At 46.6% G+C, this 13,661-nt stretch overlaps 1 protein-coding gene across 1 annotated transcript in view; it reads right to left on the bottom strand.

The window, feature by feature from the left end:
- The window catches only part of LOC111963097 (EMILIN-1-A), a 115,558-nt gene that overhangs the window by 81,433 nt on the left and 20,464 nt on the right, over window positions 1-13,661 (bottom strand). The window contains exons 7-8 of the mRNA XM_023986308.2: window positions 6,510-6,590; window positions 6,315-6,406 (exon numbers count right to left, since the gene is read on the bottom strand). Of these exons, the coding sequence (XP_023842076.2) occupies window positions 6,315-6,406; window positions 6,510-6,590 (173 nt within the window). The remainder of the gene's footprint in view (window positions 1-6,314; window positions 6,407-6,509; window positions 6,591-13,661) is intronic.

Below are 13,661 nucleotides of genomic sequence, written 5' to 3'. Positions count from 1 at the left end.
TACTTATCAACACAACGCCCTGCCAGAACAGTACAGAGCAGTCCGAGAACATGAATCATTATAACTTATCAAGCAATCAACCCTGCCAGAGCAGGAGGCAGACAGTCGCCGAGAACATGAAGATTAATCAATTATAAGCACCACAAACCCTGCGCAGAGACAGACAGACAGCCCCGGGAACATGAATCATTAGAATGAACTAATCAACACAACCCCTGCCAGAGCAGACGACATGTCCCGGGTAACCATTATCAATGTAGTAACTTATCAAACAACAAACCCTGCCTAGAGCAGACGATACAGCGATCGAGGTACAATATCGATATCAATTATTAACTTTTATACACACTACCCCTCACCAGAGCTAAGAGCACTGACAGCCCGAGAACATGAACATTAATACTTATCAACACAACCCTGCCAGGGCAAAGACCCAGCCCGAAGAACATAATCATCTACATAAACTTATCAAGACAACCCCTGCAGAGTAGACAGACAGCCCCGAGAACTGAAATCATAATAACTATTCAACACACCCCTGCCAGAGCAGACAGAAAGCCGAGACCATGAATATAATAACTTATCAAACACCCCTGCAGAGTGACCAGACAGGCCCGGAGAAACATGAACATTAATACTTATCAAACACCCCCTGCCAGAGCATAAGACAGACAGCACGAGAACATGAATCATTATAATATTATCATGACAACCCCGCCAGAGCAGACAGACAGCCCTACGTAAAAGTCAACATACCTAGAGGATGACTTAATCCATCAGGTTATGGCCCAGTCACAGTCTGTTCAAGGTCCCCCAAAGCAACACATATACCACTGGGCTCGCTCGCTTTTTCAGTTCGCAATGCCAGGCCGGCAACTGAACGAGCTGCAACACACACTGAAACTGGCAGTTTTTAATCTACATATCTTCGTTCAAAGACTCAATCATGGAGCACTCGTCACTGACGAGTTGCTGGCTGTTTTTTGCGTGAAATATGTTGTTTGTTCTAGACCTTCTGCCCTTTGTGCTGTTATGTCTGTGCCCAAAATGTTTAATGTACCTCTATGTCTTTGTGCTATCTACCATGTTTGTGCTCCTCTCGCTTATGTGTGTGTTGCACCTATACATATTGTTTTGTCTATTATTGTGTATGCTACCAGTTGTTATTGTCATGCATTGGTGTTGCTACCGCAATGTTGTGTATTTGCCAATGTGTGGTTACTCCTATCCAAGAATGGCTTGTTTATGTCATGTATGTGTTGGCTAACCAGATGTTGTTGTCAAGTTGTGTTGCGTTAAACAAGCCAGTAACCAGATGGTTTGTAATATGTTCTGTTTGCTCAGAAGTTGTGATGTTGCCATGTTGGTGTTGCTACCACTGTGTTTGGTTCATGTTGTTTTTAACCATGTTTCATGTTGTGTTGCTGACCAATATGTTGTATGTATGTTTGTGTTGCTACATGCTTGTTGTCATGTTGTGTTTCTACCAATGTTGTGATGCCACAGATCTCAATGTTGTGTTGTGCTTACACAGGTTGTTGGTGAAATGTTGGAGTTGCTACACGGATGTGTTTTTAGTCATGGTTGCGTTGCTTCATGTTGTTTGTCATGTGTTGCATGACGACGAAAGTGCTGGTTTGTGATGTTGACATGCTTAGGTTTAGTTCTTACCAATAGTTTAGTAGTCATGTCTCAGTTGTTGCTAACCCGTTCATATTGTTGGGATTCATGAGTGTTTGCTACCGCATCTAAATGTTGTTGTCATGGTTGGTGTTTCAAAAACTGTGCTTGTCAATGTTGTATTTCTACCAATGTTGTTCACGTGGTGTTGGCTACTATGTTTGTAGTCTATCGTTTGATGTTTCTACCTATGTGTTTGTCATGTTTATGTGTTGCTAACCATTATGATGTGTCGTGCAATGTTGTGTTTCCATCTACGAATGTTGTTACCATGAATTGTTGTTACTTAACCATGTTCTTTGTGGCCCGTCACGCTCTCGGGATGTTGATAACCCTAGTATATGGGTTGTGCAATGCTGTTGCTGCCATGTGTGTTGTTCATGATTGTTGTTGCTAACCGTGGCTATAGTTGTTGTCATTGGGGTGGGTGGCATGACCTAATGTTTGGTAACCAAATGTATTGTTTGGATATCGCTACGATTTGTTGCCATTTGTGTTGCCTACGATAATGTTGTTGTCATTGTTGCTGCATGTTGTTGGGTCATGTTTGGTGTATGACTCACATAGTTGTGTGTTGTAAATGTATGTGTTATCAAGCACATTTTTTGTATTGTTGTGTGTTTCTACCAATGTTGTTTTGTCAAATGTGTGTGCTATCATGTTGTGTCATGTACTATGTGTTGCTAAAGCGATGTGAGTGTAGGGGGTAAAGTGTGTTGCTACTGATGATATGTATATGGGTCAATGAATTGTGTTGACAAAAACAGAGAGAAAACAGAATGTTGTCAAGTTGGTTGCACACATGAGTTAGTCAATGTGTTGGGCTAGATTGTGTGTTGGACGACAGGTAGGGTTGTTCAGTTATTGGTTCTAACCAAGAAATGTTGTTGGTAAGATAGTTGTTTGCTCATATGTTGTGTTGGTCAGAATGGATGTTGCTAGCCAGGGGAATAGTGGATTGTCGAGTGTTGTGGTCTGGCTAAACCGGAAATGTTTGTTATGTCAAAAATCCTGTTGCTGGTCCTAAAAATGTCGGTCTTAAGAGTCTCCTTTTATATGTAGGATGTTAATGGGTGGTCTCTCTTGGGTGTGAATGTGTTTATCCTTGTCCTATATTTTATCACCCCTATTCTTACCTTATATATTGTAGAACTTACTTATAGTAGTAGTTAGTAATTATATTATAAGTTTATATTTGTGTGTTTTTTTTTAAATCCCCGAGCCCCCGGTCCCTGGTGCACGAGTACGAAAGTTTCCATTTGCACCCTTTTGGTAAGGTCCTATCTTGTAAAATACAATAGTAAATGCATGACGCTATAGTCTAAAAATTAAGGATTTAAATATTTCAAAAATATGTAAAAAGTATATATAACCCTGATTGAAATGAAGAGGAACAGCTGTAGAACATAAGACACTCACACAATGAAAGGGTTAAGCTATGCTCAGGAATCTAATAATTTAAGCAGTGGTAACAACTCACGTCACAAGCACAATGTGACACACTAACTCGGGCTGCTCCCCAGGCCAGCCGTACCTCCATACTCACAACACACCACACCAGCTGAGCATGATCGAGACAACAACACCTCCGACTCCCTCCCTACGTCACAACCATCTCCAACACAAGCTACCCACGGTTCGGCACTCATCACGCACTCCTGGTCAGAACCACAATGAAACATAATCAGAAAAAAGCACCTGTACAAGGGTCGGTACGGAGATGAGCTTATGGAACACTAATTTCACAGACACATTGAGGACTAAGTTTATCTAACACCAATACACTAACTGGGAAACTGCCTAGCCTCATCCTGGACATCTTGAGGCTAAAACGGGCAATGTTGAGCTGGGAGGTGAGCCCCGAGAGAGACGGTCACCTCGCCAGGTCCGATACGGGAAAAGTTCGGAAGCCTTTTTGCAGTGGTGTGATGTAATGCTTGAAGGTATGCACGTATAGAGTAGGGTGGATTCTTAGTGGGAGATTGAGACATTGGTATTAAACAAGAGGTTACGCTCAACACCCGCATAAATATATCCATTACTTGGTTATTTACAGTAAGGCATAAACAGGGCGGAATTTGAACTTATATGAGTATGAGCATTGGAAGAGGATGTTCTCAATACTCAAGCCAAACATGGCTAACGACCTGGGCCAGAACAGGGTCGCGTGGGGACTAGGGGTTAAAAGGTATTTGGATATCAAAAGGGACACCCGATGATCTTGAGTGATAACGATGAATCGACCTGGCCATGAATACAAGGAAACGGGGAAGAAGGAACTCATTAAGGGAATTGTTGAGAGAAGACGTCACATTATACAAACCCCGAATTTGCATGGGATCTGGCCTATAGCCAGGACCGGAGGATCAACAAAACTCAATCCGGATATCAAGAAGAGAGACGTCATCCATCAACCCAACATTACAACTGCCCAGGAACAAGGCCGGGAAGAACTATTGGCTATAGAGAGAGTCATCTCACCAACATTACGAACCTGCCAGACAGCCGGGAAAACTATTGGATATCAAGGAGGGAACGTCATCTTACACATTACGACCTGCAACAGATCCACCCGAGAAGAACTAATTGTGGATTAATGCTGATTAGACGACTCATCTTTGTGAACGAATCTAACGTTCACACCTTGCAGACAGCAGCAGCGGACGGAAGAACTAGTTAATGGCGGATTAGATCAGGAGAACGTATCCATTAACGCACCATTTCAGAGCCGACCTAAGACAGCCAGTAAGCAGGCAGGGGCCACACTTACTCTATGTGGACATATCTATGGAGTACGGTTCAGCTGTTTACAACTGATAGAGTACGACCTGAGCCATACGAGAGCCGGGGACAAGCTGACGACTATTGGAGTTCACTTGAAGAATGGACAACTCGTCGATTCCTTACCAAACCATTAACGACCTGCCAGACAGCAGCCGGGAAGAACTTATTCGATAACAGAGGAGACGTCCAGTAACACCAAGATTTACGACGGTGCCGAGGAACCGGTGTAAGAACTTGGAAAGGATCAAGCAGAGATGTAATCTCACACCTAAGAATCTAAGCGACGTGACCAAGAGCGACCTCCGGGGATGGAAGCTATTGGACTATTGAAGGCAGTCACGTCATTCTTACTCGATCCACAATTACTCTTTCTCTCTTCTATGTCTTGTTTGTCTCTCTCTATCTCATTGTCGCTATCTCTGTCTCTATCTATGTCTCTATCTATGTCTCTGATCCTCGTTTCTTTCTCTATCTCTGTCCTCTATGTCTGTCTCTTTCTTTCTCTAGTCTCTGTCTAATATGTAGTAACGACTCTCTCCATACTCCTCCGCCTAAGTGGCAACCATTGGTTCAAGGGGACGTCCATTCTTTTTTTACTAACCAATCTTTTTACGAAATGTTCATGACGGGCGGAAGCACTATTGGGACTTATACTACGAGAGGACGTCCCATCTTTACCCAACTTGACTGTGCCCAGCCAGCCGCGAGAGAACTAACTCGTGCATAATCATGAGAGGACGCTCATTCCAAAACAATTCGATACTCAAGTCAGTCCGCTAGAAGAGGAACTATTGGGTTAAATCAGAGAGAGAGGTCATCTGCGCAACATTACGAACCTGCCAGACAGCCGGGCAAGAATGTATTGGATTCAGAGAGACGTCATCTTAGCCAACATTGACGGACCTGCCAGTGATTCTCACCAGCCGTGAGACTACTGGAGGGATACATGATAGCAGACGTCATCTAACTTCTATCCTAAATCGATTTAGCCTGGATCCCTCTTTACTCCAACAATGCCTGTGTCTGATAACTTATTCGGTCTATTATGAGAGCGACCGTTCATTCTCTATCGCCTCTAATCATTTAAGCCAAGAACGCGTGCACCATGCTTTCAGCCGTGGCAAGTAATTTATATCGCACGAGAATACTCGAGACGCATGACAGGATCATATCTATTTACCTGAAGCATTAGCTCAACTGTGCAAGACTCAGGTAACGCAGAGAGAATAAGCAATAGGTTATCGAAATTGTCAGATGTAAGCCTTGTCTTCATGTGTTATCGTAGTAAGACGATTAAGACCTTTCAGATCGCAGGGGTGAAGAACCTATGTGGGATATCAGGAGGACGTTTCTATCGCTGGTTATACATAATATTGAGCGGACCTGCTCAGCAATGCTTAGCAGCGGGGAAGGATAGCACTGATTCCTTGAAGGGTGTTTGACTGAGTGTAGGGATCTGTCACATTCGAGTAACACCCAGCAGATATAATACGATCTATCTCTGTAAACGCCTTGCAGACAGTTGCGGTGTGTAAATGACAGCGTAGATTCTGTCAATAATTCAGATGAAGATAGCTCTGTATGAATGTTAATACAAGCAAGAGAGCGTGGTGGAGTGCCAGACAGCTAGCTAGGAGCGTGTCCTAAGTCAAACTGTCAATCCGACTAGAGGCAGATATCACGAGACTCGTACATAGCGACTATTGCAGTCTCGTCTGGTAGAGCTCAGAAATACTAACGAAAGTAGCCGAAGGAATCCATGCGAGGCAGAAGCTTATAATTGTTTGGTGGTATGAGGAGGGATGTTGCTGAGAGGAGGACTATGTAAAGAATGAATTACTGCCTATTACGATGAGTCTCTGTAGCTACTTTCTGGACTAGTAAGACTCGTGTGTTTGCCCGCAAGACGCACCAGCCTGCGAGGGCATGCAGGAGTGCTTATCTGGAACAAAGAAAGAGAGATCACACGCAGAGCCTGAAATCTCAGAACATGAGACAGGACCGCTGGCCACAACCCCGCAGTATGAGGGAGAACAGAAGCTAACTTGGGCGGAGTATAGAGCAGACAGGGAAGACCGACAAGATTCAGACGAGATTTCACACGAGAAGACAATGTACGGACGCCACTGCAGGACACGCAGACAAGAACATGTGGACAGTACATGCGACGAAACGATCTGACACAGACAATCAAAAACACGAACGCACCAGACCACGAAGACAGAACAGCACGGGCAGACAGATCATCACTCAGAGAACTAGACAGAAGAAACTCAGTCATAATACAGCAAAACATTACGCACCTGACCACGACACACAGAGGAGGCGGAGGGAAAGACACATGGATAACAGGAAGGAGGCAAGCCGTCCATGCTAGAGCCACAAGAGATGAACCAGGACGAGCAGAACAGAGACGACGAGAGAGCAGACAGGAACAGACATGACAGACAGGACAGATCAGACAGACAGACACGACCTGCACCAGGACCAGCCAGAACCTATTGAATACAGAGACGGACGACTCATACATATCCCTAGGTTCGCCAACAATTAGCGACCAGCACAGACAGAGTGCGCACGGAGGGAAAGCACGTGAAATTATCAGGAGCAGAGACATGCATCACTCATTACAAGAGAGGGACTCAATCTTCACACCATTACGACTGAATTACAGACCAGAGCTCAGCGGGAGGGAAACCTTAGTGGACTAAATCAGTAAGGATCGGGTTCTCTCCATATATTACGACCATGCACAGACAGCCGGATCAGGAAGTATGTATATATGGAAATACTCGGCAGAGGTAAGGCGTAAGATACGTAGCACACTTAGAGATCCAGATCTCCAGAAAGGCGGAGGGAAGGAAACTGAATCTGGACTAATTCAAAGAGAGGAGCCCATAACGTCATCAATCCAACTTACGACTGCCGCCAGACAGCACGCGTGGAGAAGGACACCTGACTAGCGAATGTACTTATGAATGAGAAGTGTCACATCCACCAGTGATTTAAGACCGTGCCCAGAGACCGGCTCCGGAAGAACTGTTGGATAGTTCAGAGGAGACGTGCATCTCACCAAACAATTACGGACCTGTAGGTATGACGAGTGGCCGGAGATTCTCTGTGTTGCCAAAGCCTCACGCACATCATGCCGAGGACTAGTGGAGTTAATTTCCCAGAAAGTACGACACAGACGAGAAACGAGGTCACGATGGAAGAGAAGAAGCAAGAGAGACAGAGAGAGGAGGCAGTACGGAGCGCTCCGGTCAAGGCTCCCAATGGTAGACACAAGAGAGAGAAAAGAGAGAGAGAGAGTGAGGATAGCGAGAGAGGGTAAGAGTCGATGGGGGAGAGAGCAAGGAGCCAAGGCTCAAGCACAAGTGTACGCTGTATCAGGTACGTTAATAGCAGTGACTACGTCGCAAACCGTCTCACAGGTCTCTTTAGAGTCAACGATACGATCGGGCATGAGTCGGATACAATGTGGGATCAGTCCGGGGTTTCACGTTTCTTCACGAGGGGAGCACGCTTCCAAGAGGTTTGGTACAAACAGTTTCTGGTTTCAAAACGGCAAACAATGGCTCCTCTCGGATTTCAGTCAGTCAGAGTTGTTCAGGGGATCGGTATTTCACAGGACAGGCGTGCTTCTTCTATCGCATGCACGTCGGAGGGACTTCGGATGGCGGATAGAACACCTTCTCAGGGAAAGGAAGATCAGAAAGGGGGGTGTATGCTTCATAGAAAGTAGTAGAGCTCATGGTCTGCATGATAAGAACATAACAAGGAATAAAGGCAAGTACTTACTGACACTCTCAACGATCTATCAGGTGAGTTTTTAACATCCGGGCTCCGTTAAACGTAAACACACCCTTTAGCGGAATGTGCGCTTTATCTCAAGTTCAGCTGGGGATTGAGTAGATAGACACTCAACTCCGCCAGGCAATGCATACAGGCAAAACGGGGCCAGCTACATAGCAGACCTCACTGGACTCTCTTGGAGGAAAACTGGGAACGCCAGGTTGTGTATCTCTGAAGGCACGGGAATTTGTGGCGGGAGGTTAATGCTTTATGGGCATTCACGTTACAAAGCAAAATGAGAAAAAGGGCTTTACTTAAAATCATCAGACGATGTTCGATTGGACGTAGAAGTCCAATCACATGGCGGCATTCAGCGCTCTGAGAGAGCTTGAGCAATTCGGCTCATCTAACCTACTAAGACTTCGCCCCGCGATGGCCCGTAAAAGGCTCCCCTCCCCTTACCCAGTTTTAACTTTTGTTGCAAATTCTATGCGTACACCGATTATATGCCCTAAATCCGCACTACACTCTTATTCCCTAGAACCAGCAACCTCTATACGGCACCGTGTCAGAACTAAGTCCCTCAATGCCCCGACCCCGTGCTCATTATGCTAGGCCCATCTGAAGTCTTGTCACATACAAGGGCCTCACCTCCACCCGCCCTGCCTAGACTTCTGCAAATCCAGACTTGGGTCAGGTTTGAGAGGCCTTCTTTCGCCCTGGGACCTCTCTCTCGACAATCCGGTCGTCACAAGGCACACCCTCACCCTAATATACCTTCTCTTGTGTAATCCGAATGGCCGTATAAGGACCTCTGACCGACCGCTTCACTGTAACAAATCACGGAATTTGCGTCAGTGGCCCTCATCGCTCAGCGCCCTCCCTTCGAGACAAGAATCCGATGGCGGTCAAGCGGGCCCTTCACCGTCACACCCTCCTTTCGCCATAGATCCACGATAGCGGTACCTAAGGACACCTCCGCATCTGACATGCGCCGCTCTCAGGCAATCCGGACCGTTACATGGATCACGGAAGCTGCCAATCTAACCGTCTTATAGGCAGAAACTCAACAGGGTAATGGCTGAGACAGGAATGGTCACCAGAGAAAACATCTAGCAAATAACGCTGGGTCTAAACACTTCTGTCGGACTAAATGTTCTATGTAACCGCATACAAATTTTGGGTATGTTGATCACATAACGTCGGAGCCGGAATAGATTATCCTATAGTGGGTAGCTCCAAGAGAATAACATGATCACTTAGTGCTAGTAGACTAGGTTGAAAGACTTTATATTAAACAGAAGATTCACATTAGAAAAAAGGGGGAGAGAGGTGGGTTAGTAACCCCACTGTATGACTTTAAAAACCTAACACTAAAACTCTGATGCAAGTAAGCCCTCGTACGTGTTACTTTATTGGATGGCAAAGTGGAGGCATTCGGTTAGCGAAAGGTGAGGCAGAGGAAGGCAAAACTTGTAAAGAAACACCACAACATGAGGCCATAGCTTGTGCGGTAATTGATGGACCTGACATATAGAACCAGTTTGTAGTTATGTTCCCAGTACCGCAAGGCCACCCAAATACAAATACTAGAGACAGTAGTGCGGTCTATAGTACGTTCAGAAAAGTTTACATCAGATGGATGGAGGAGGTGTCAAAGGTATGCTTGCCTGTAGTCCAGCGGGTAACACACCAAAACAGATTGCATACGGTGGGAACGTAAGATCTACCCGTATACCGGACGCAAGATCACAGAACGCTATATATGTGGCAGGGTCTACGGGTCTACAGGGTCAACAGCGGAGCTCTACAGGTCACGGACTAAAAAAGAAACCAGCCAACTCGTTTTCCAAGGGGTCACCGACTGTCTTCGCTTTATACACATAGGTATAACAAACACACTAAACACCTTCGATGCTTAAGGATAAGTAGGGTGCAACAAGACGCAATAGGCGTGACATGTAGCTGTAGACGGCGAGGCAACATCGTCTAAACAAGGACTGCAAAGCCCCTCTTCCTTCTCCGTGGCCTTGCTTATCCCACGCAACAGAATCAAATCATAAACCCACCTTCTTTCATGCCCGCGTATTGAGATGGATGCATATCAGTAGCCCTAAACAAGCAAACCCATCAGAATAAGTGCGGCGCCGCTTACGGCAGGACTGACGCAGCCCACACCCTCTCCTTCTCCGTGGCCGGCTTCCAAAGACAACTAAAAACCTTATCTTTGCTTGAAGATCTAACAAAGGCTGCAAACGGGGGGGTCTCACGGGACGACAAGGCAAAACTAACCAGGACCTGCAGCCCCTCTCCTTCTCCCTGACTTGCTTCCCAGACAAACTAAAACAATATCCTTCTAGTTAACAGAAGGCATAAAGGCACTACCAGTCCAACCGTCCGCGGCCTGGCTATCTGAAACGTGACTGAGTCTCCAACCCCTTCTTCTCTCCTTCTCCGGGGGACCGACGACGTGAAGTTAAAGAATGTTTAACCAACCGTGTTAAAATCCTGCACAGCGTCCAGCTCTATCTGGCCGCTCACACGACGGCATCCCTAGGCACGTGTCGCTGTCAGGTTCATGCAGGTCTGATAAAGCGCAAAACCAGCTCACGCTGTGGGTTTCTTTGCACAGCATTAAACCTTCAATCCGAGCTTTACTATACATCCATCTGTCTGTCTACCCCGACAGTCAGTGGTTCTGCTTAGAATGGCCACCATTGAATCCATCACCGATCTCCATAAAGAGGCAAATGGACTATAGCTGGAAATACACGTCAGGCTACTAGCGGTCTCCCAGGGTTCCGTCTGGGTAGCCATCGGCGAGGGCTACGGTAAAGCTCGAGAGCATTAACTGCACGTATGTGGGAGTCAGCATGTAAGTGGGCCAGTTGCAAAGTATGGTAACATAAGTTCAAAGAGAATCAATATCGATATTCTGCACCGTCTCCATTCTGGTATGTTACTCACCTTTTTATAACTGTTCCGCCACAGATTGCTAGCAACCCAACAACTTCGATGGGGTGTGGACGTTAATATGGGACACCGAACCGATGACGCAAAAAGAGCTCTACAGCGCCAGATAGAAATTCCAAACTGAGTGCCATCAAGAAAACTGGCACATGGGCCCTATCCCATCTGGGACAAGGAGAGCCATACATAGTGGTAAAGAATTACAGGATTAACTGTTGCGGACACGGCGTTGATAATCAGGGCCACATGGCAATTTCCTCTACTACAATGCCACTGTGAATGAACCATCAGCTGACATTCTGAGACACACCTCTAACATCGAGGAAGCCATGGGGACTGAGCTCGCGGGGTCCACACACCTCCCCCTGGTGTAATTGGGTCCTGGGACTCTGTCTGGACGAGCCCCATTGCCCGCACAAGTAGGGTGATGCTCTTGACAATCAGGAAAGAGGAAGAAGCCAACAGGGGTTGAGTAGGATGGGAAAACCTTCACGGGCATGATAAAGGACATTGCTAAGCAGCCTCTTGGTGGGCGGGGCCCGATCAGGGAAATAGCTTAGGATCACTCAGATTTACACAGGGGCGGTGTTGGCAGTACGTACCGGTCTGCTTCTCAAGTGTCTCCTCACGCTCACAATGTATTGTAGAAGGCCCTTTGGACGGGGTCAAGAATAGGTAGGCATAGAGCGCCAGTCCATGACCTGCTGAAGTCTGGGTCACTTCGAATGCACCAGAGCTAATTCTTTATATATGTAATATTTGCATCGAGGCCAGCAGGATATGGCTAGTCCGGGCAATGGGGGTGGCCTGTAACTGGAGGGCATTTAATATCATCTATGCCAGTGCTCACGCACTGCGTTTATAGTGCCACTGCAGTGGGGGTCTCACGGTGGACAAGGTTATGTAGGATGAGGACGTGATATGCATCCTTCGACGTAGTCTATCAAAAGCACTTCATCGAGATTGACAGCAGTGTAGTCTTGCGCCATGTACCGAGTGGGAGTATCATTTAGTTCCTAAGTTATCTTTGCCTCTGGAATTCAGGAACAATGGTGCCATCTAAGCATGCGTAGGTGACACACAGAACTGGTATAGATATAGGAATCCAGCACGAATCTATATGTACGACCGGGCAAACACTAAGCAAACGCTGTAAACTAGGCGTGGGTTTGAGGCACGTACACTGCCTCTGAGATACGTGGAGCCTAGGGGCACTTCGAGGACGTGGGGCTCTGCCGATTGACCACTTTTGCGACGGGTTGAGGACTCGTGATTACAATATCCTTACGCGCACAGTGGAGTTACGGGCAGGAGAGAGAAAAGGCACGAGGGCTCAGGCGCTGAAGTCTTTTGTTGACGCCGGGCGTCCAGAGCGTACGGTGGACATGTATTTATTCTTTGCCTAAAGCAAAGAGAAGTGCTTTTAGATTTGGGCTGGAAAGCGAAGGCTTGTACGGTAGAACGGGATAGAGAGTCCGAGCAGCCTCGTAGTAATCGTGCTGCGCGTAGAGCACATGCGTAGCCAAAATATAGCAAACGAAGTGTGTAATTACACCTAGTTCCAGAGCAAGGCCACGAGAAGTTAAATGAAGGGGAGAGAAGCTACAGGCAGTGAGCATGTGTGTTAGCAAGGCTGGGGGTCCGGCCGAACGGTGGCCACTGTATTCTCAAAAAGCGGGCCGCAAAGAAGGTGTTTAGTTTGTCTGGAAGCAAGGCCACGGAGAAGGAGAGGGGCTGCAGTCCTTGTTAGCGGGCCGCGACGGTGTCACTGTATTATCCTCAAAGCAAAGAAGGTGTTTAGTTTGTCTGGAAGCGAGACGTCGGTGTCCTTGACGTGGCTGGTTTTCTTTTTGTAGTCTGTGATTTCCTGTAGACCCTGTAGACCCTGTAGACCCTGTAGACCCTGCCACATACGTCTCGTGTCTGAGCCGTTGAATTGCTACTCCACTTTGTACCTATACCGACATTTCGCTTGTTTGATTGCCTTGCGGAGGGAATAACTACAATGTTTATATTCGGCCATATTCCCAGTGCTGTGGTTTGCTCTTTAAGTTTTGCACGAATGCCTCCATCTTTCCACGGTTTTTGGTTAGTGTAGGTTTTAATAGTCACAGTGGGTACAACATTTCCAATGCACTTCCTTATAAACTCACTCACCTAGTCAGCGTATAGATCAATGTTATTCTCTGAGGCTACCCGGGAACATTTTCCGCTCCGCGTGATCAAAACAATCTTGAAGCGTAGATTCCGATTGGTCAGACCAGCGTTGAATGGTTCTAGTCACAGGTACATCCTGTTTGAGTTTCTGCCTATAAGACGGTTAGGATGGAGTCGTGGTCGGATTTGCTGAAGGGAGGGTGAGGGAGGGCCTTGTACGCATCGGATTTGCTGAAGGGAGGGTGAGGGAGGGCCTTGTACGCATCGGATTTGCT

This window comes from Salvelinus sp. IW2-2015, linkage group LG4q.2 (assembly GCF_002910315.2).
Source record: "Salvelinus sp. IW2-2015 linkage group LG4q.2, ASM291031v2, whole genome shotgun sequence".
NCBI classification, from domain to species: Eukaryota; Metazoa; Chordata; class Actinopteri; order Salmoniformes; family Salmonidae; genus Salvelinus; species Salvelinus sp. IW2-2015.
This window is presented reverse-complemented; position numbering and strand designations above follow the sequence as displayed.